The sequence below is a fragment of the Cavia porcellus genome, unplaced genomic scaffold, assembly GCF_034190915.1.
Source record: "Cavia porcellus strain 051 isolate PalLab524CR breed Dunkin Hartley unplaced genomic scaffold, mCavPor4.1 scaffold_3, whole genome shotgun sequence".
NCBI lineage: Eukaryota > Metazoa > Chordata > Mammalia > Rodentia > Caviidae > Cavia > Cavia porcellus.
In genome coordinates, this window is record NW_026947486.1 from 33,197,971 (window position 1) to 33,220,034 (window position 22,064).

The window sequence follows — 22,064 nt, forward strand, 5'->3', positions numbered from 1 at the left end:
TATTCTTACAGTTCAGAAGATCACAAATCTAAATCAGATTTTTTTCAGAGACTTATATAGTGAATTTTTAAATATGTGTAAACTTTAAATTTTTAGTAAATAAAAGTGAGTGATTCCTTTAAAAATGTCTAAAATCAACGTATTAATAAGGTCACATTCCTTTTGTACCTTTCAGAACCGAATCTGTTTTCTAGCTTTTTTCCACTCATAACGATCACCTACATTTCTTGATTCAATGAACCCTTTCATACTTTAGCTTCTTGTTTCTACAATCGCATTTCCTATTTCTTATTATGATCCTCTTGCTTTCCTCCAATAAGGACTTTTGTGATTATATTTGACCCACTTTGATAATCCAGGATAATCTCTTTGATCTTTAATTTAAACACATTTGCAAAGTCCCCTTTGTCATGTAAAATAACACATTCACAGGTTCTAGGGACCAGGATAGGGGCATGTTTAAGGATTATTATTCACCCTTCCACAGGAACTATAGCTTGAAAACATCATCAGACTCAGAAAAAATAAGATGGCCTTTGTGGAGCTGCTGTACTTTGAAGGGTATGAAAATAAGGAAGAAGTCACTTCTAAACTGGCAAATGATAAGAACAAAGGTAGTGGATGTATAAATTAGAATAAATTACATGGGGAAAATTAAAAAGAATTACATAAAGGCTAAAAATATGTTCAAATGAAAGGAAGAAAGACCAAACCATAAAGTGCCTTAAAGACAAAGGCATTCAAATGTGCTAGAACAACATCTGGGAGTCACTGAAAGTTCCTAAATAAGCCTCCAAATGATATTCTGAAAACATTACTTTCAGGACAAATTGTCTGAACATATAAGGATGAGATAACAGACTATAAGAGCTAATTGATTGTATCATCTTTGAATCATTACTGATGTCTAGGCTTTCTAACAACTGAAAAAAATTGACAGTCATTTAAACAAGAGAGAAAAGACAAGGGCAGGTTCATTATAGCATCTGTTTATTTAAAGGAATGCAAGACTTACACAACTAAGTTCTTCCTATAATGCTTTGCAAAGGAAGACAATTTCTATGACTCCAATAAAATTTTTTAAAGATTAAAAAATACAAGTTTTACTTACCTCATTGCTACATTACTTCCATCAATGACAATTGGCCTCAAATTGTCACTGTTGTCTATTTCATCTTCAAGAGATAATTCGAGGCTTACACTTTCTTTGGAGCTGGGTCCACGTGGCACTAACAGACTTAAGTTGACCTGCCCTTCTGAGTCACCTTTGTTCCCAAGTCTGACAAGTTCTGCCAATATATCATTAATAAGTGATTCTGGGCCCAGCTTTTTCAGTACTGATTGAATTTGTTCCTCAGAATAGCCCAACTTTAGAGCAAACTCCATCTTGGCTTGGTATTCTTTCTCTAAGTCAAGCTTACTATCTTGTAAAATACTGCTTTGGGAGAAACTTGGACAATCCAGGCAGGGTGATCGACATAGCTGACGGTGTATCTTGGAAGGCATCTCCTTCTTCAACTGACTATCTCCAGGTTGGCAGATACTGCTGTTTTTCTTCAGGCTTATCTGTTCAGGGTCACTCTCAGAGCTCATCCACTCTTCAGAATCAGCATTTCCCTGCTCTATGCTGTCCTGCTTAGGCTGCTGCTTCTCTTCCTTGGAGGCACTTTTTTCCATTTTTGGTGTCTCCACTGCAGCTGTGGCAGTCATCTCGTTCAGTAGGTAGTCTCAGGTCTAATCAACTCTTTTTATTTTCTTTTATACTCTTCTTGGAATTTATGTGCAGTGGTACTCTTCTGTGGTAAAAAGTTGTGGTAGCAATGGTATAAGAGTTTTCCTGTTTGGTTTGGTATATTCAGATGTTACAAATCCCTACAAATAAACATACATGCCATAATCATCTTTAGTCGACTTCTGGAGAAAAATTTTAGAACACAAACATTTTCTCCTAATAAATACAATATCTCTGGACTTTCATTTCACTTCTTATAATGACTATACTTACCTTACATTTAAAAATATAGATTACTTAATTCTAATAATTCTACACATAAAATTCAATGGTGGCAATAATGGTGCACCTCATATGCACATACACGAGGTCACAGCTAAATTTATCATTATCTCTACAACTTTGAGGAAGAGAAATCATGTTTTTAAAAAGATTGTGTGTGTGTGTGTGTGTGTGTGTGTGTGTGTGTGTGTGTGTGTGTCCTCGGTGGGGGAGACTCTCTTTCTTCCTTTCTGCCAGGGAAGTATTTCTAGATCCCTTACCAGATTCTTGCCACTGCTGGAAGTTAACTGCGAATAAGATATCTCCTCTATTATTAGTCTGTAAATATGAGGAGCCCTGTCTTCTAAGCAAATTGTAAAACCATTAAAATTGCCTGCAGTCAATTGAAGGAGGCTGTGATGTAACAGATAGTTATGTTCCAGATGTCGAAAAGGATGTATGTACACACACCTAAGTCAATCTACAGTCTATTTATTTCAATTGAAAAAAAAAGGGAGAAAATCACCTGGGCACTGTTGTGCACAACTTTATTCCCAACTACTCAGGAGGTTGAGGCAGGAGGATCACTTGAGTCCAGGAGTGCAAGGGACAAGCGTGGAGGATAGCAAGGCTTAAAAACAAGAAGAAAATCAACCCAGCTTTCATGATAAATCAGTAAGTTTTTAAAAATATTAATTACAGAAGATAATTAGGTGGAATTTTATCTCTAAACTCCTCACCTACCTTATTTGTATTGTCAAGTTTCAATTCTAACCTGTTTTCTTCTTTTTGAGTCTCAGTTTTATCAAATAGGAATGAGAATTCTGGTTCAATATCCAGCACTACAAAAATAAAACAAAAAACTCATTGACACTAGTGCAAATACCTTACAGACTACCTTACAGGGTAAGTGTCCTTACAATTAAATAAGTAAAAATATATTCAGAATAGTGAACATAACATAGTGCGTTCTCAACATATATAAAGTGGGTAGCAGACATCAGTAACTTTTTTTTAGAGAAAGACACCTAGCTGTCACAGCTGTTGACCTGTGAGAACTGAAATGCTATTCAGACATCAACTGTGTCCACTAAACATGAAACTAGGTTACCCATAGAATCAGAATACCAGAGATTTCCAATTATATCTCATCCAGTTATATTTCAACCCCTTTTGTACAAACAAGAATTAAAACAATCAAAAGTTCAGTTGATATAATGGTTAACTGCTTGTTTACTTAAGAGTCACAACGAAAATATATTCGTCTAAGACAGCTGAGAATAGACAGGAAATTCGTTCAACATGTAAATCAAAGGTCTCTCAAAAGACTGCCACTTTTTTTTTTTTTTTTGGTGCTGAAATTTGAACCTAGGATCTCACCCACTCCAGGCAACGACTCTACCACTAGTATTTAAAACTGTTTGAAACAGAATCTCTTTAAATTATCCAGGCTGGCCTTGAACTTGCAGTCCCCATGCCTTAGTTTCCTAAGTAGCAGAGATTACATGTATATGCCAGCACGCTTGGCTATTCTAATACCTCTGACTTTTAAATTCCCCTAATGAAATTAGCTAATATATAAAAATCCATCTCACTTTTACTTTTTCATTCATCTTTGTTATTTGAATTTTAAAGCCCATTTCCCCCACAGGTTCCATATTTACAACTTTTATTACATTTTATTCTCTTTAAAATAATTTCTAATCTACAAAGGACATTAAGGTTTTTTCCCCTTGTATTTCTTCAAAGCTCAAAAGTAATTTGAAAACAATTACTTATATGGCATTATGTGCATTTTCTTGGAAAATAAGAAGCACTTGTTTTATTGTGTAGCTAGTGGATAGAAGAATGTTTTTCTGTTTCTCTACTATCAAATTTAGTTCTATCTCAGTAGTAAAACATGTAACTAGCATAGATGAACACCTAGGTTTAAGACCCAGCATTATAGAAACAAAACAAAAACTCATTAATGTTGGTGAGAATATTTTTGCATGTTCATGAAAAAATACAATAACAAATTTAAGAAGCCCTTATTGAAATTATTAGTTATTATTGCACTTTAATAACTTCAGGTAGAAGAAAATTAAATGACTTAAATTCACTTTTCCAAAGTCTTATGGTAAATGTTGATTGTCTATCTGAAAACTCATGTAGATGTTTAGGTGTCATAGTTTTTTTTGTATGGTTTTATTTTACAGTGTAAACTTCTTAGGACAAAACAATACAAATGTCTTTTTATTCAAAATAATATGCAATAAATGCTAGACACTGCATTAAGCCTCAAAGTTACGAAAAAAAAAAAAAAAAACTGGAACTGAGCTTGTCCTCAAATAACTCAAAAAACAGTAAAAACCAAACCAAATCAGTAATTGCTAGAATAATTGCTAAAAGTGACTCTATAATATGCTAACACATAGTTCTATAGAAAGTAAACATCTGAATTACAGTTCAAGCTAGGATACTATTGAGAATGAAAAGAATGTTAACTAATTGTTATGTATTATGTCAAAATAACAGGAATAAACTAGACGTGTAGTCAAATTTCCACTGATATACAGAAGATATAGTGTTCAACTTTGAACATTTTTGTATCAGTGAGATGAGAGATAGGATGATAGGCAAAGAAATTAGAAAAAAATTTGAGAAGGACATAATTGAGGCCAATTCCTGGCTCACTGATTAACTAATTCAAAAGCATTTACTTAGTGCTAGCTGTGTGTCAGGCAACAGACTAGAGGATGGATGTAAAAATAGTTAAGAATTCTGATTGCAAGAAGAAGATAATAATTGTAGTGGAGAATGGAGACAAATAACATTCAGATGGCTACAGAATTATAGTTCTTTCATTTGAGATATGGTCTTGCTGCATTGCCCAGGGTAGCCCTGAATTTGTGTTCTCCCTGAATCAGCCTCCTAATTAATTGAAATTACAGGCATGTACAACCATGCTTAGCTACTATATCACTATAAATTTTGTTGCTATGTGATGAATTTTAAAAGATTTAGAGATATGGGTTGAGTTTTAAAGGAAATAGTAACAATTTTCTGGACAGAGAAGAGTATTTAAAATTATAAATACATGAAAGGCAATGTGATATATAGTACCTTGGTGAAAATCTAGCACCTAATATTACAAATGAAGGATGATAAATGAAAGCATTGAGGATAGCTAAAGGAAAATAGTAAGTTATCCGCAAAAGAAAGATGATGTTGTGCTTACTACTATGACAGGTGTTGCAAAGGGTTGTAATTTTACACTGTTGTTGAGTCAAAAATCACAAATGAATTTGTTGAAGTCTGCATATTTGGAAAAATGCATTAGTCAGATGAAATTGTAGGACTGGATGTAACTTGTTTTAAGAAATCAAGACTAAAGCCTGGCATAATGATGTATGTCTGTAATCTCAATACTTGGGATGCTGATGTAGGAGGACTGATTCGAGTTCAAGGCCAGCCTGGGCTACAAAAAGCACTCAAGGCCAGCCTAAAATGCATAGTGAAATTCTGTCTCAGAAAAAACAGAAGACGAAGAAGAGGAAGAAGAAGAAGAAGAAGAAGAAGAAGGAGAAGAAGAAGAGAAAGAAAGAAAGAAAGAAAGAAAGAAAGAAAGAGAAAGAAAGAAAGAAAGAAGAAAAATGAAGGAAGAAAGAAGAAGGAGGAGGAGGAGAAACTTCAATACTAGCATGCCTGTCAATAAATGATTAAATGCATGTAACCAACTATGTAATGTTTTGTCAGTTGCTTTTTCCTTCCCATTTCTAAATACTACGTAAACTAAATTTTCTGTAAACTCAGTGCGGTTGTCTTTGGGAACAATCCCATAACAGTCAACTGACATGCAGATTAAATATCCTCTAATCTGTACTATATAGTGAGTTCAAGCCCAGCCTGATTTACAGAGCAAGACTGTGTCTAAAAAAAAAGAAAGAAAGGAAAGAAAGAAATTATAAATGTGTTACTTATTATCCATACATTTTAGGTAGAGAGTTTGCCTGCAACTTGGTTATAAATATGATTAAGCAAATTATTACAATTTGTATCTGAGAGTAAAAAAGAAGAGTAACATATGTAGGTAAAGTCTTTCATAAGTAGCCTCAGGTAGTTTCCAATGGACTTCTCTCTTCCCTAATCTTTTTATTATGGAACAGAATTCATCCAGTTTGCATTCACAAAGAACATTTCTTCCTAAGAGCAATCATCAGATTCCATTTGTTTGTTGTTTTGAGACAGGGTGTTTCTCTGCAGTTCAGGGTGGCCTTGAATTCACTATGTAGCCCAGGCTGGACTCAAATGCACAGTGATTCTACTGCCTTAGTCTCTTGAGTCCTGGGATTGCAGGAATATGTCACAAGGACAGGCATCACATTCTATTATAAAATCCACTTCAACTTTTCCCAAATCTGACAAAAAAAAAAAAAAAAAAAAAAAAAAACACACTGTAAATGAGTCTGAAACATCTGGCCATGTCCACTGAGTGAAAACAATTGCAAATTTTGAAAAAGTCCCAGTAACCACAAAGAACAGAGCAACACAGTGGTGGGCAAATCAAGCACAGAATATACACTATTATCTGTTGGTGGCTTAGCTATTTGATTATTGTGCTCTGTTGATGCGTATTTTGACAGATACCCAGGGACATCAATTTAGGCTACTTGCACTTCCATTTCTCTCTTAGCAATATGTTCAGAAAAGTCAACCTTAAAAAAATGCACAGCTCTGAAATCACATCTTTTGTGGAAATTTTGTGAGGGCCAAGTAATCATCAGTAGAATTCTGACAGTTTTTTCTTTGAGTTTTCCTTTCTGTACTAGAACACTTCTTTTAGAATTTTTATTTTTTCATTTTTGTTTTTTATTTAAAAAACAATAAAAACAAAACAAAACAAATCAGATCAGAGTAAAACAACACAAATAATACAAGATTTCAAGACAAGACAACAGGAAATCAACAGTGGCTACCACAATGTCTCTTGTTTTCTTCGAAATAGTTGTCCATACCTTCACACACAATAAGTTAATACAAAACAAAGTATTATGAAAGCAATCAAAATGAAATAATGAGAGCCTTAAGCATCTTCAAAAACAGACAATAGAAATCAATAATGGCTATCACATTGTCTCTTGTTTTCTTCAAACTAGCTTTTCATACTTTCACATATATTGAAATCAAATAATTAAAAATAGACTAAAACCAATCAAAATCAAGAATAAAAGCATTATTATACTTCAAAACAAAATTATTAGAATTAACTTTAAAGAGAATAAATACAGATCAGTAGTGAATCAAACCCTTAAAGTTTTGCATCTTCATATTCAGATTATTTGACTAAAACAAGAAAAGACTAGATACTAAGGGAAATTCTGAGAGGTAGCTACAGTCTTGAAATAATCATATCATCAGCTTAAACATGATTATCCCTAAAATCTTCAAGACAAAATTTGAAGTGTATCATGAGACAAGTGTGAGTAAGACAGAAAGGGGAAATTGAAGGTTCCTAGACATTTAGAGATTACTAGGTCATCAAAAATTCTAATTCTCCTTATTCCATCAAAACACTACATTTTAATTCTCAAAAAGTTGTATGTTGATTTCTTCAATAATTTTTCTTACTCTTTTCTTTGCAATTGAATTTTTAAAACATGGGAATTATCATATTTACTTAAATTACTGTTACATATTTCCATTCTTCACATGGCATTCTCACTATAAGCCTGTCTGTCCAAATTTCCTTTAACATAAAGGCACACCTAAATCATTATGAAGCTATCTTAATGTAACTAAATTAATCTGAAATGAAACCATATCTAAAGAAACCCACATGCTATGTTATTGAAAATTAAGACTTCAACATATGAATTTGGGGGTGTGCACAATTCAACCCAGAAAAAAAAAGCTACAATTAAATCTTTTTTTGTTAAATTCAAAAGTTTGTTTTGCCATAAGTAGCTTTTATTGACTTCTGTTTACTGGTACTTGAGTCATACTTTCCCGTTCCTTTATATATATCTTATTTTTGTTGGAAACTGGACATTTTAGATAATATATTACAAATATGCATACCAGTTGTCTCACTCCCCTGGGTTTATTTTTGCTATTAACTATTTATTGAGAGTCTGGATTACTTTAATGAAGTCTATCCTCCATTCCTGTAAAAAGGAACCTCTGATATTGGTTTTTCAGTAGATGCAACTTTGAGTGTGTCTACTTTCACTCTGAGATGATAGTGGTACTGTTACAGCTCTCACCCTCTCTTCCCTGTTGCTTGACTCTATTAGCCATTGACATTATCTTTATGTTTTCAACCATGCCATGGGGCATATATTTTTCTACAAACAAATCCATTAAATTGTGCCTCTTAGAGAAAGAATAAGTCAGTGGCTCCCAAGAACCAGCCATGCTGGAACTTTGGGGACCAACCAAGAAAGCAATGAGCCATCCTTTCTGGTAGGCTGTGTGAGTGAGTCATGGGCATGCCAGGGAGAGAACAAGTCAGTGTCTCCTAAGAATCAGCCATGCTAGAACTTGGGGAATAAACCAAGAAAGCAACAATCTAGCCTTTCTGATAAGTGGCATGAGGCATGAGCATACCAGGGACAGAATGAGTCAGTGTCTACAGTGGTGAGCCTACTGGCACACAGGCTGAGAATCAAATGTCCCATGACACACCTTCCCCTGTTAGCAACTGGATGATTTTGAGGTCAGCCTGAGTTGACAGCAACTAAGGTACATAAAGCAACTAAATGCTTGTGTTGTTTGGTTGATTATGCTGCCAGATTGGGGCCAGAGGGCTGGGCATCTCTTGGGAGGATGACAGTATACAGTACAGCAAATATGGGGGATTTTCTTCTATTTTGTCTTTGATGGCCAATATGTTTTTCACTGTTTTGCTTTGTTCTGATTAATTGTTTTGCCCTATTCAATATTCTGTTTTGATCAGTTTTATAGTGTTCTGTTTTTGCTATACCTGATTGAATGGACAACTATTGTGAAGATAACAAGATACACTATGGTACCTATTAGTATTATCCTGGGACGTTGCTCTGAAGTTCTGTACTAATTTCACTGCTTTGTTTTGATTGGCTTTATTCTGTCTTGTTTTGCTGTATTTAAAATAAATATCTTTAAAATATCTTTAAAATATCTATCTTTAAAATAAAAAAATTGTAGCTCTTTTTTATGAAATGATTTCTCGGATTAGTGTTTATATTTTTTCTGATGCCAGTGACATTCTTTCAAGCTGTTATATTACCTGGGTCTCTCCTGTAAGCTAGCTAGCTTACTGTCAAGGATAGAGATTCATTTGCTCCATAATTATTCTCCAAATTGCCCTTTACCACAACTTTCATTGTTTTGAGGGCATCTTTATGTTTTAATGTCTCTATGCTGTGTTGCAAATGAAGTAAGTTGTTTTAGTAAAAGATTAGGATCTGTTTTGTGGCCTTCTTCTTTAGGCAAAGTCTCTCTATGCCAGTGTTTAGGAGTTGGCAATGTGGAAACTCTGTTCATGAGCCCTTTGAGTGATGACAGGGCTGACTGAGAAAAGAAGCTAACTTTTGTTCACAGAATGGATCATCTTGTTTCCTTTAGTATTAATGTCTTCCTCTGCCGAAACTACCCTTTTTTTGAGTTTTCTCATGGAACATTCTTTGCCAATTCGCATAGGTTTATCCACATATCTTTTCTCTACATTTCTTTGACAGAAATTTCTCCATTATTTATCTTCAAAGTCCCTGAACTTTCAGCAAGATCATTGGCTAAAGCCAATTAAGTGGTATATAATCACACACACAGGCATTTTTCTTCCAAGTAAACTGAATAGCTAAACAAAGTGCTCAAAGTTCTAATGACTGGGAAGAGTTACCTTCACTGTATCCTTCAGGAATGTCCCAATGAAGGGGCTGCAATGCTTCAGCTGTCCACCTTGATTGGTGCACATCTTCATTCAGAACCATTCATAAAGTAGCCCAGACTCTTCTCTTCCTCTCTAAGCTAATAATAGGATATACTTAGGTGACTGTATTGCCGCAGAAGTAGGAAGAAAGACAATTTGCACCACTTCTTAATGCAACTTATTCACACCCTTGAGGACCTGTTTGAGCCAGATTATGTATGTATATCACTGCCATTTTGTAATGAATGTGACCATCTAACTTTGTGGATTAGTGGGTCAAATAACACCTAGTTGTACTAGTGCGAAATTAAGATCATCCATAATTTGGTAACCCATCATCAAGTATTCAGTTCCTATTGAGGTTCAGTACCAAACCAGGTACTATTTTTCAAGTGGAAAGTACTTGTCTATGGATGAGAGCAGAAGTTTGTTCTCAAATCTTAAATCTGTACACTGATCCATCTGTAGAAGTCTGTTAAAGTCTAGAAACAGCATTCCTATTTGCAAAGCGCATTTCAAGTACCATGGGATTTCTTGGATATCATGTTCTGTGAGGCAGCACAGCTTATGGAGTAGCTTGGAGCTGTTGAAAAATCTTCTGTTGCTCTGAGCCCACCTTCAAATTTGCAGAAAGTTGGATCACATGCCAAATAGGAAAAAGTAACACCTCCAAATGAGCAACATGCTGCCTCTAAAGAGGACTCACTAGGTTTCTTTTAGTTGTAAGAGAGAGAAGATGCAATATGTCCTTCACTTTAGAAAGGACATCTTTTTTTATTTTAAAAAGATCAAGATAAAAGAGGACATAACAAAACAAACTGGAACAGAAAAACTTAAGCAACATAGTGTTTTAACACAAGACAACCTGACATAACAGTAGCTACCATAGTTTTTCTTTCCTTGAAATATTTGAGTATACCTTCATACAGTATAGTATCAAACATAACAAAATAGTATAAAACCATTCAAGAGAATGAAAGTATTACAGGGCATTCAGAACCAACTAACAGAAAATGAACAATGGTTACTATATTATCTCTGGGTGCCAAAAAATTTTGTTTATAATATCACACATAATAAAATCCAATAAAATACAACATGATAGAACTGATGGAGACAGAAGAAGAAAAGCATGGTAGGACTTCAAAACGAGATGATATTTAATCAGCACTGGCTATTATAATGTATTGTTTTCTTCATAATAGCTGTTCATACCATCACAGACAATAAAATCAAACAACCCAGAATAAAACCATTACAACTAATGAATGAAAACTTTATAATGCTTCAAAGCAATATAATGGGGAATCATAATTACCATATAGTTTTAGGTATTCTTACCATGTCTTACACTAGGGAGACTATGTCATATTTATACATGTGAGTTTGATTTATTTCACTTATTAGTATGATCTCAAGTTACATCCATTTATTTATAAATATCTCAATGTGATAGTTCTTTATAGCTTAGTAGTACTCCATTGTATAAAATGCAACAACTTTTTTATCCATTCTTCAGTTGATGGACACTTAGGTTGTTTCCAAAATCTGGCTATTACAAATTGTGCTGCTATAAACATGGGTATATATATATATATATATATATATATATATATATATATATATCACTGTGGTATGATGTTTTCAGTTCTTCTGGGAATATGCCTAGAAGTGGAATAGCTGGGCCAAATGGGACTTCCTATCCCCAGTTTTTAAGAAATACCCAGACTGATCTCCATAGTGGTTGCACCAGCCTTCACTCCCACCAAAAGTGCAGGAGAGTTCCTTCTTCCCCACAGCCTCTCCAGCATTTGTTGTTGGTAGTTTTCTTGATCCTGACCATTCTTTCAGGAGTGAGATGGAATCTCAGTGTAGTTTTAATATGCATTTCTCTAATGCATAATGATGATGAACATTTTTGCATGTATTTATTTGACATTTGTATTTCTTCATCTAAAAACTGTGTATTCATCTCAGATGCCCAATTTTGGATTGGATCTTTGAATTTTGGTGTCTGATTTTTAAAAATTCTTTATATGTTTTAGACATAATTCCTTTGTCTGAGGGACAGTACACTAAGACTTTTTACCAGTTTGTAGTTTTTTTCACTATGCTGGAGATTTCTTTTGACGTGCAGAAACTTTTTAATAAGATGTGATCCCAGTTATTGATTCTGGGAAGTATTTCCCATGCAGTACGATTTCTATTCATGAATTCTCTACCTATCCCTGTCTTCAAGGTTTTTACCCAATTTGTCTTCCAACACATTTAGTGTTTCTGTTTTAATATTGAGATCTTTGATCCATTTAGATTTTAGTTTAGTATATGGTGATAGGCAAGGGTCTAGTTTTAGCTTTGGGCATATGGAAAAGCCAGTTTTTCCAGAACCATTTATTAAAGAGACTGTCATTCTAGTGAACATGTTTGGCCCGTTTATAAAAGATAAGGTGGTTGAGCATGTTTGTAGTTGTGGTTGCATCTTCTAATCTATTTCATTGATCTTCAGCTCTGTTTTGATTCCAGGACCAAGTTGATTTGACTACTGTTGCTTTGTAGTATAACTTCAAGTCAGGGATTGTGATGCCTCTTGCCTTGCCTTTGTTGCTTAGAATTGTCTTTGCTAGTCTAGGTCTCTTCTGGTTCCAGATGAATTTTAGGAGTGATTTATCTATATCTATGAGATATGTTGATGGTATTTTTATTGGGATGGCATTGAATCTGTATAAGAGTTTTGGGAGAATAGTCATTTTCACAATATTTATTCTTCCTATCTATGAGCAAGAGATGTCTTTCCATTTTCTGAGATCCTCTTTGATTTCTTTTTTCAGGGTATTATAATTTTCCCTGTATAGATCTATGAGTTCTTTCATGAGATTAATTCCTAGGAAGTATTTCATTTGTTTGGAAGCTAGTGTGAAGGATGTGGTTTCTCTTATTTCTCTCTAAGTGATTTTGTTTTTAGTGTATAGGAATGGTATTGATTTTTGATGATTGATTTTGTATCCAGCTACATTGATGAATTCATTTATTATATCTAGAAATCTTTCAATTGAGTTCTGAATATCTCCTATATAGAGTATCATGTCATCTGCAAATACTGATAATTTAACTTTCTCTTTTCCTATCGTTACCCCTTTTATTTCTCTCTCTTGTCTATTTGCTCTGGCTAGTATTTCCAGTACTCTATTGAATAGGAGTGGTGATAAGGGACATCCATGTCTTGTGGCTGATTTTAAGGTAAAGACTGTCAGTTTTTGGCCATTTAATATAATTCTGGCCATTGGTTTGTCGTAGATGGCCTTTTTCATTTTGAGGTAAACAGAATCTATTCCAGTTTTCTATAAGATTATCATGAATGAATGTTGGACCTTATCAAAAGCTTTTTCTGCATCTATAGAAATGATCATGTGATTCTTATTTTTGGCTTTATTGATATGGTGGATTCCATGTATTGATTTACATATGTTGAACCATCCCTGCATGCCTGGGATGAATTCTCCTTGGTCATGGTGTATAATCTCCTTGATGACTTGCTGCATCCTGTTTGCTAATATTTTATTGAGGATTTTTGCATCTGTGTTCATTAGGGAGATTCGCCTGTAGTTCTCTTTTTTAGTTGGGTCTTTTTCAGGTTTTCATACTAGAATGATACTTGCTAACAGGAATGACTTAAGAAGGATTGCTTCCCTTTCAGTTTGAAGAGTTTGAGGAGTTTTGGCATTAACTTTTCTTTGTATTTCCTGTAGAACTCTGCAGTGAATCCATATGGGCCTGGGCTCTTATTGTAGGTAAGGCCTTAATTACATTTTCAATTTCATTAATAGAAATTGGGTTATTTAGCAGTTTTACATTTTCTTGACTTAGCTTTGGTACTTCATATGTTTCTAGGAATCTGTCCATTTCTTCTATATTATCGAATGTATGAGAGTAGAGGTTTTTCAAATAGGTGTTGTTGATCTTCTGTATTTCTATAAAGTCTGTAGTGATTTCACCTTTTTTTATTCCTTACTGCATGAATTTGAGCTTTTTCTTTCCTTTACTAAATAAGGTTGGCTAGGGGCTTACCAATTTTATTTATGCTTTCAAGTACCAACTATTTGATTCATTAATTCTTTGGATTGTTTTCTTAGTCTCTATCACATTAATTTCTGCTCTGATTTTTGTAATTTTCCCTGTTCTTTTGGCTTTGTATTTGACTTGCTCTTCTTTTTCTAGATGTTTGAGGTGTAGCATCAGGTTATTTATTTGTATTTGATCTGTTTTCCTGATGTGGGAACTCAGTGTAATAAGTTCTCCTGTGAGGACTGCTTTCATTGCATACCACAGATTCTGGTAGGTTGCATTTGTATTTTCATTTGCTTGTATTTATTGTTTTATTTCTTTTTTAATTTCCCTGTGACCCGATTGCTCAAGAGGGTGTTATTCAATTTCCATGTGTTTGTGAGATTTTGCAGTTTCTTTTATCATTAATTTCTAGTTTCATGCGCTATGATCCAATAACATGCATAGGATAATTTAAACTCTTTTTCATTTATTTAAATATATTCTTTGGGCTAGTATACAGTCTATTTTACAGAATGTCCCATGTACTGCTGAGAATAATGTATATTCTGATTTTACTGTATGGAACACTCTGTATATATATAACAAGTCCATTTCTTCACAGGTATGATTCAGTTCTGTTATTTCTTTGCTGATTTTCTGTCTGGTTGATCTACCCTTCATGTCAATGGTGTGTTAAGGTCTCCTGTTATAATTGTGATATTGATTATTTGATTTTTCATTTCTATTAACTTTTGCTTTGTATAACTGTTTGTTCTTGAATTTGGTGTATATATATTTAAGATTGTTTTCTCTTCCTCTTGAAGTTTTCACCTAACAAGTATGTAGTGACTTTCTTCATCTTTTCTCATCATTATTGGTTTGAAGTTCATATTGTCTGCAAACAGAATAGCTACCCTCACTTTTTATTTTGGTTCCTGTTGCATGAAGTATTTTTTTTCCATCCTTTGACTTTCAGTCTGTGAGTTTCCTTTTGGGTTAGATGGGTTTCTTGGAGACAGCATATTGTTGGTTGTTGTGTCTTGATCCATTCTGCAAGTCTGTTTCTTCTAATTGGTGAATTGAGATGATTTACATTAATGGTTATAACTGTTACATATTGGTTTGTTGCTGACATGTTATCTTTCTGCTGTTGCATCTTTATCTTTCTGTTCTGTTTAATTGTCTGCTTTGCTTAGTGGTTTTTTTTCTAAGTGTACCTAAACAGTCTTTCAGAATTCTTTGCAGGGTTGGCATGGTGATCATGAAGTTCTTCAGCTGTTCTTTGTCTTGGAAGTATCTTATTTCTCTCTCAGTTTTGAAGGACAGTTTTACAGGGTACATCAGTCTATGTTGGAAGTCATTTTCCTTTAGGATCTGAAATACTTTGCTCCATGCTCTTCTTGATTTCATTGTTTGTGTTGAGAAATCTACTGTGATTCTGATAGGTTTTCTTTATAGGTGATCTGTCTTTTCTCCCTGACAGCTTTTAATATTCTGTTCTTTATGTTGGATTTTTGCATGGTGATTATTATATGTCTGGGTCTAGTTTTATTTTGGTTATGGCTATTTGGAGTTCCATATGTTTCACTAATATGAATGTCAGTTTCCATTCTCATGTTTGGAAAATTTTCAGCTATTATTTCTGTAAATAGCCTCTTGATATCATTTGTGGAGTCCCTTTCTTTTTTATTTATCCCTGTCAATCTTATGTTGTTTTTCTTTGCATCATCTTGCAGCTGTTGAATAGTTATTTCCTGATTCCTTTTTAATTTTAAAAGATCTTTACTGTTCACTAGCTGCAATCTTGTCTTCGACGTCTGAAATTCTATCTTCACTTTCATTGATGTGGCTTTGACAACTTTCAATGGAATTTCTGATTTCCTTTGTGTCTCTTTGAATCTGCTTCTTATATTCTGTTTGTTTCCTCTATTGTTCATCCAGGGATTTTATGGTTTTGTTTTGTTCCTCTAATTTTTTAACTCTGTCTTCTTTAGGTGTGTTCAGCATCTCTTTCATTACTTTTATCATTTATTCTTTAATCTGTGAGATTATTTCTAATTTGAATTCTTTTAAAGCTTCCTGGAGTTTCTTCTTTATTTCAGTTGCTATTATTTCAGACATTTCAGTTGTGTGGCATATATTTTCTTGTATGTACATAGCTCCTAGGCTATCTTGGGATGAGCTATAGGTTTGAGATTGCATTTTGGTCTTTCCTTTTATCATTTTCCTGTATTTCCCTGTTTCAAGGCTTCCCCTGGGCCTGTTGGAAGTCATCTTCCATGTGCTCATCTCCTGGGACTCTGGCTGGCAGTTCCCTGGACTGAGAAAGTGTCACTGGTGGTTTCCCAGGCAGGCTGAAAACCTATGGAGCAGGAGCCTGTTGGTGTGATGGGAAGCTGTGAAATTCCTTGACCACTCAAGAAAGGACATCTTGACATTCACCATATCACTGGGCCCCTAGAAATATCACTGAAATAGAAGGTCCTTCAATTTTAGTCAGATTTCTTTCTCCTTTTTTTTTTACACACAAAATTCTTACCAGTAAGTCTAAAATGGTTGCTTTTTCTTGTTCACTAGGTTCAATCAGTGAAATGTGATAAATGTAATGGACCAGTGTGATATCTCATGAAAAGAAAAAAAAATGATCCAGATTTTCTCCATTACCATAGAGAAATGAATTTGAGTAAGTTTTAGATAAAAGGATGTAACTTGAGACCGTAATGTTAAGTGAAGTAAATAACATGCAAGACTGTAAGTTGATCTATGCATGAAGACAGTTAAACTGTATTGCTGAAAGTAAACTGCTTCTGTTGGGCCTTACTGATAGTGATGGAGCAAAACATATTTTTGCCACATCAATATCTACACATTAACTTCCAGAAAGACATTTTAATTTGTCCTAGCAATAAAACTACATTTATTATTAAATTCACTACCTGGAACTCTTCTTCAGTGTTGGTGAGTGTACAGACTGGTACAATAAATATGGAACTCAGTATATTGATTCCTAAAAAACCTAGGTTTAGAGATCCCAATTGAACCATCAATTCCAGAAGAATTAAAACATCATACCACAGTGATATATGTGCACCCATGATTATAGTAGCACATTTTTTTTTTTGCAGCTAAATCTTGGAAACAATACAAGCACTCATCAACTGAAAAATGGATAAAAAATGATGTGGTTGTCCCTGCTCCTGGTTGTGCTTGGCAGACTGTGGAGATCTAAGCAAGCAGGTGGGCACCATCAGTTCCAGAGGCCCAGTGGCCTGGCGTAAGTGCCCTGCACACTTTCCCGTGAATCCAGCTAGTTTGGGACCCTTGCTTGGCCCAGGCCAGGGAACCTCACGGCTTCTGGGTGCACTGGAGCAGCACTGCGTGTCCAAGGCACCGACATTGGCCTCCTCACTCCTGGTTGTGCTTGGTGGACTGTGGAGATCTAAGCAAGCAGGTGGGTGCCATTGGTTCCTGGGGCCAGTGGCCTGGCATAAGTGCCCCGCACAGTTTCCCCTGAGTCCAGCTAGTTTGAGACCCTCACTGGGCCTTGGCCAGGGAACCTCATGGTTTCTGGGTGCACTGGAGCAGCATGGCGGGTCCTGGGCACCAGCATCAGCCTCCCTGCAACCGGCTGTGTTTGGTGGACTATGGAGTGCTCAGCAAGCAGGCGGGCACCATAGGTTCCAGAGGCTGGGCTTGAGCCAGCATGCTCCAATCCCAGTGACCCTCTATCAATCCAGGGAACTGGGTGCCAGAGTCCCAGGAGCTGAGGGCATAGAAGGGAATTTCCAGCAGATACTTGGGAAACCACAGAATAACACTCAAAATACTTGAAACACAGAAATATAGGAAAATGACAAAACAAAGACCAAATTACAATATCAAACCTCCAGCCTATCCAAAGAAACATTAGGAGTGATGTACATTGAAGAAAATATATGCCATACACCTCAAATATTGGACATAATAGCAACTGAAATAAAGCAATTCCGGGAAGATTTAAAGGAATTCAAACTAGAAATAATCTCCCAGGTAAAAGAAGAAATGATAAAAGAAATGAAAGAGATGCTGAATATATCTAAAGAAGACACAGTTAAAAAACTGGAGGAACTAAAAAAAAGATAGAATCCTTAGATGAGAAATAAAAGAAAAAAACAGAATACATAAATCAGATGCACAGAGATACACAGATAATCAAAAATTCCACTGAAAGCTGTAAATAGCACCTGAATGAATGTGAATATAGAATTTCAGACCTTGAAGACCAGAATGCAGCTAGCAAAAAGGAAAGGAAAGATCTTTTAAAAATAACAATGAAGCAGGAAATAGCAAATCAACAACTGCAAGGTGACACGAAGAAAAACAACATAAGAGGGGCTGGGGATTTAGCTCAGCGGCATAAGCACCTGCCTTGCAAGCAGGCAGTCGTGAGTTTGATCCCCAGTACCGAAAAAAAGGAAAAAGACAAAAAAAAAAAGAAAGAAAGAAAAAACATAAGATTGATAGGGATTAATGAAAAAGAAGGGGACAACGTAAAGGATGTCAAGAGGATATTAAGAGAAGTAATAGCTAAAAATTGCCCAAACATGACATCAGAAGATGACATCAGGATCAGTGAAGCATATAGAACTCCAAAGAGTCATAACCAAAATAAAACTACCCCCAGAAATAAAATAATTAACATCCCAGAAATCCAACATAGGAATAGAATATTAAAAGCTGTCAGAAAGGAAAGAGAGATAACTTATAAAGGAAAATCTATCAGGATCAGAGTAGACTTCTCTGCACAAACAATAACATCAAGAAGAGCATGGAGTGAAGTATTCCAGATAAAGGAAAGTAATTTCCAACCTAGACTGATGTACTATGAAAAACTCTTCTTCAAAATGGAGGGAGAAATAAGATACTTCCATGACAAAAAAACAGCTGAAGAATTTCATGATCACCATGCCAACCTGGCAAAAAATATTGAAAGACAGTTCAGATACACTTAGGAAAAAAACCACTAAGCAAAGCAGACAATTAAACAGAACAGAAAGATAAAGATACAACACCAGAAAGATAACATGTCAACAATAAGCCAACATATAACAGTTATAACTATTAATGTAAATGCTCTCAATGCACCAATTAAAAGAAACAGACTGGCAAGATGGATCAAGAAACAACATCCAACCATATGCTGCCTACAAGAAGCCCATCTAACCCAAAAGGAAACTCACAGACTGAAAGCCAAAGGATGGAAAAAAAAAATACTTCATGTAACAGGAACCCCCCAAAAAAGCAAGAGTAGCCATTCTGTTTGCAGACAATGTGAGCTTTAAACCAATAATGATCAGAAGAGATAAAGAAGGTCAGTACATACTGTTTAGGGGGAAACTTCAAGAGGAAGAAATAACTATCTTAAATATGTATGAACCAAATTCCAGAGCACCCAGTTATGTAAAACAAGTATTAACAGAATTGAAAAATCAAATTATCTGTAACAGAATTGTAACAGGAGACTTTAACACACCATTGACAGATCAACCAAACAGAAGGGGGGACAGATCAACCAAACAGAAAATCAGCAAAGAAATAACAGAACTGAAACACACATGTAAACAAATGGACTTGATAGACATATACAGAGAGTTACGTCCAACAGCATCAGAATACACATTCTTCTCAGCAGTACATGGGTCATACTCTAAATTAGACCATATATTAGCTCACAGAAAATATTTAAATAAATGCAAAAGTGCTGAAATTATCCCTTGCATGTCATCAGATCATAGTGCTTTGAAATTAGAAATTAATGATAAAAGATACTGCAGAAATCCCTCAAACACATGGAAATTGAATAACACACTCGAGTAATCAGTGGGTCACAGGGGAAATTAAAGAAGAAAATAATACCTACAAGCCAATGAAAATACAAATACAACTTACTGGAATCTGTGGCATGCAATGAAAGCCATCCTCAGAGGAAAATTTATTGCACTGAGTTCCCATATCAAGAAAACAGAATGAATACAAATAAATAACCTGATGTTACACCTAAAACATCTAGAAAAGGAAGAGCAACTCAAGCCTAAAGCCAAAAGTAGAGAGGAAGATATAAAAATCAGAGCAGAAATCAATGCAATAGAGACTAAGAAAACAATCCAAAGAATCAATGTATCAAAGAGTTGGTTCTTTGAAAGAACAAATAAAATTGATAAGTCCCTAGCCAACCTTACTTGAAAAAGTGATGAAAAACCTAAAATTCATGTAATAACAAATGAAAAAGGTCAAATCACTACAGACTCTATAGAAATAGAGAAGATCATCAACATCTATTTTGAAAACCTCTATTCTCAAAGGTTTGATAACAGAAAAAACAGACAGATTCCTAGAAACATATGAAGTATCAAAGCTAGGTCAAGAAAATGTAAAACTGCTGAATAACCCAATTTCTGTTAATGAAATTGAAAATGTAATTAAATCCTTACCTACAAAGAATAGCCATGGCCCAGATGGATTCACTGCAGAATTCTACAAGAAATACAAAGAAGATTTAATGCGGACAGACACTCCTCAAACTCTTCAATGATATGGAATGGGAAGCAGTCCTTCCTAAGTCATTCCTGGAAGCAAATATTGCTCTAGTACCAAAACCTGAGAAAGACCCAACTAAAAAAGAGAACTATAGACCAATTTCCCTAGTGAACACAGATGCAAAAATCCTCAATAAAATATTGGCAAATAGGATTCAGCAAATCATCAAGAATATTATACACCATGACCAAGTGGGATTCATCCCAGGCATGCAGGGATGGTTCATCATACGTAAATCAATAAATGTAATCCACTATATCAATAAAGTTAAAATTTTGAACCACGTGATCATTTCTATAGATGCAGAAAAAGCTTTTGATAAGGTCCAACATGCATTAATTGGAATAGATGGTCTTTAATTCAATATATTAAAGGCCATCTATGACAAACTAACAGCCAGTATCATACTAAATGGCCAAAAATTGAAGGCCTTTACTTTAAAATCAGGCACAAGACAAGGATGTCCCTTATCACCACTGCTATGTAATATAGTACTGGAAAACTAGCCAGAGCAATTAGACAAGAGAGAGAAATAAAAGGGGTAAAGATAGGAAAATAAGAAGTTAAATTATCATTGTTTGCAGATGATATGATACTCTACATAGAAGACCCCCAAAACTCAATTGAAATTCTCTTAGACATAATAAATAATTCAGTAATTTAGCTGGATACAAAATCAATACTCCAAAAACAATAACATTCCTATACAGTAACAACAAAATCACTGAGAGAGAAATAATGGAAGACACACCATTCACACTAGGAACCAAAAAATGAAATATTTAGGAATTACTTTCATGAAAGAAGTGAAAGACCTATACAGGGAAAATTATAATACACTGAAAAAAGAAATTGAAGATGCTCTCTGAAAATGGAAAGACATTCCTTGCTCATCAATAGGAAGAATAAATATTGTGAAAATGGACATTCTCCCAAAACTCTCATACATATTCAGTGCAATCCCAACAAACATACTGTCAACATACCTCATAGATCTTGAGAAATCACTCCTAAAATTCATCTGGAGCGAGAAGAGACCTAGAATAGCAAAGACAGTTCTAAGCAACAAAGGCAAGGAAGGAGGCATCACAATCCCTGACTTGAAGTTATAGTGCAAAGCAACCATAGTAAAATCAACACAGTACTGGAATCAAAACAGAGCTGAAGATCAATGAAATAGATTGGAAGATACAACCACAACTACAAGCACACTGAACCACCTTATATTTGATAAAGGAGCCAAACAGGTTCGCTGAAAGGAAGACAGTCTCCTTAATAAATGGTGTTGGAAAACCTGGCTCTCCATATGCTGAAAACAGAAACTAGATCCATGCCTATTACCATGTACTAAATTAAAATCTAAATGGGTCAAAGATCTCAATATTAAAACAGAAACACAGGGCTGGGGATTTAGCTCAGTGGCATAAGCACCTGTCTTGTAAGCAGGCAGTCGAGAGTTCGATCCCTGGTACCGATAAAAATGAAAAAGACAACAAAACAAAACAAAACAAAACAAAACAGAAACACTAAATGTGTTGGAAGACAAATTGGGTAAAAACC

General features: G+C 34.9%; 1 protein-coding gene across 18 annotated transcripts in view; it reads right to left on the reverse strand.

Annotated features, from left to right (window-relative positions):
- The window catches only part of Zc3h12b (zinc finger CCCH-type containing 12B), a 579,255-nt gene that overhangs the window by 66,764 nt on the left and 490,427 nt on the right, over positions 1-22,064 (reverse strand). For 11 of the 18 annotated variants that reach the window (XM_063246006.1, XM_063246001.1, XM_063246004.1 and 8 more), the window contains 6 exons: positions 21,491-21,542; positions 20,399-20,441; positions 9,855-9,982; positions 2,738-2,835; positions 2,520-2,624; positions 1,112-1,872 (listed from right to left, as the gene is read on the reverse strand). In XM_063246006.1, the coding sequence (XP_063102076.1) occupies positions 1,112-1,710 (599 nt within the window). In that variant the 5' untranslated portion in view covers positions 1,711-1,872; positions 2,520-2,624; positions 2,738-2,835; ... (1 more) ...; positions 20,399-20,441; positions 21,491-21,542. The remainder of the gene's footprint in view (positions 1-1,111; positions 1,873-2,519; positions 2,625-2,737; positions 2,836-9,854; positions 9,983-20,398; positions 20,442-21,490; positions 21,543-22,064) is intronic. The other 7 variants (XM_063246012.1, XM_063246011.1, XM_063246010.1 and 4 more) reach the window with 2 other exon arrangements.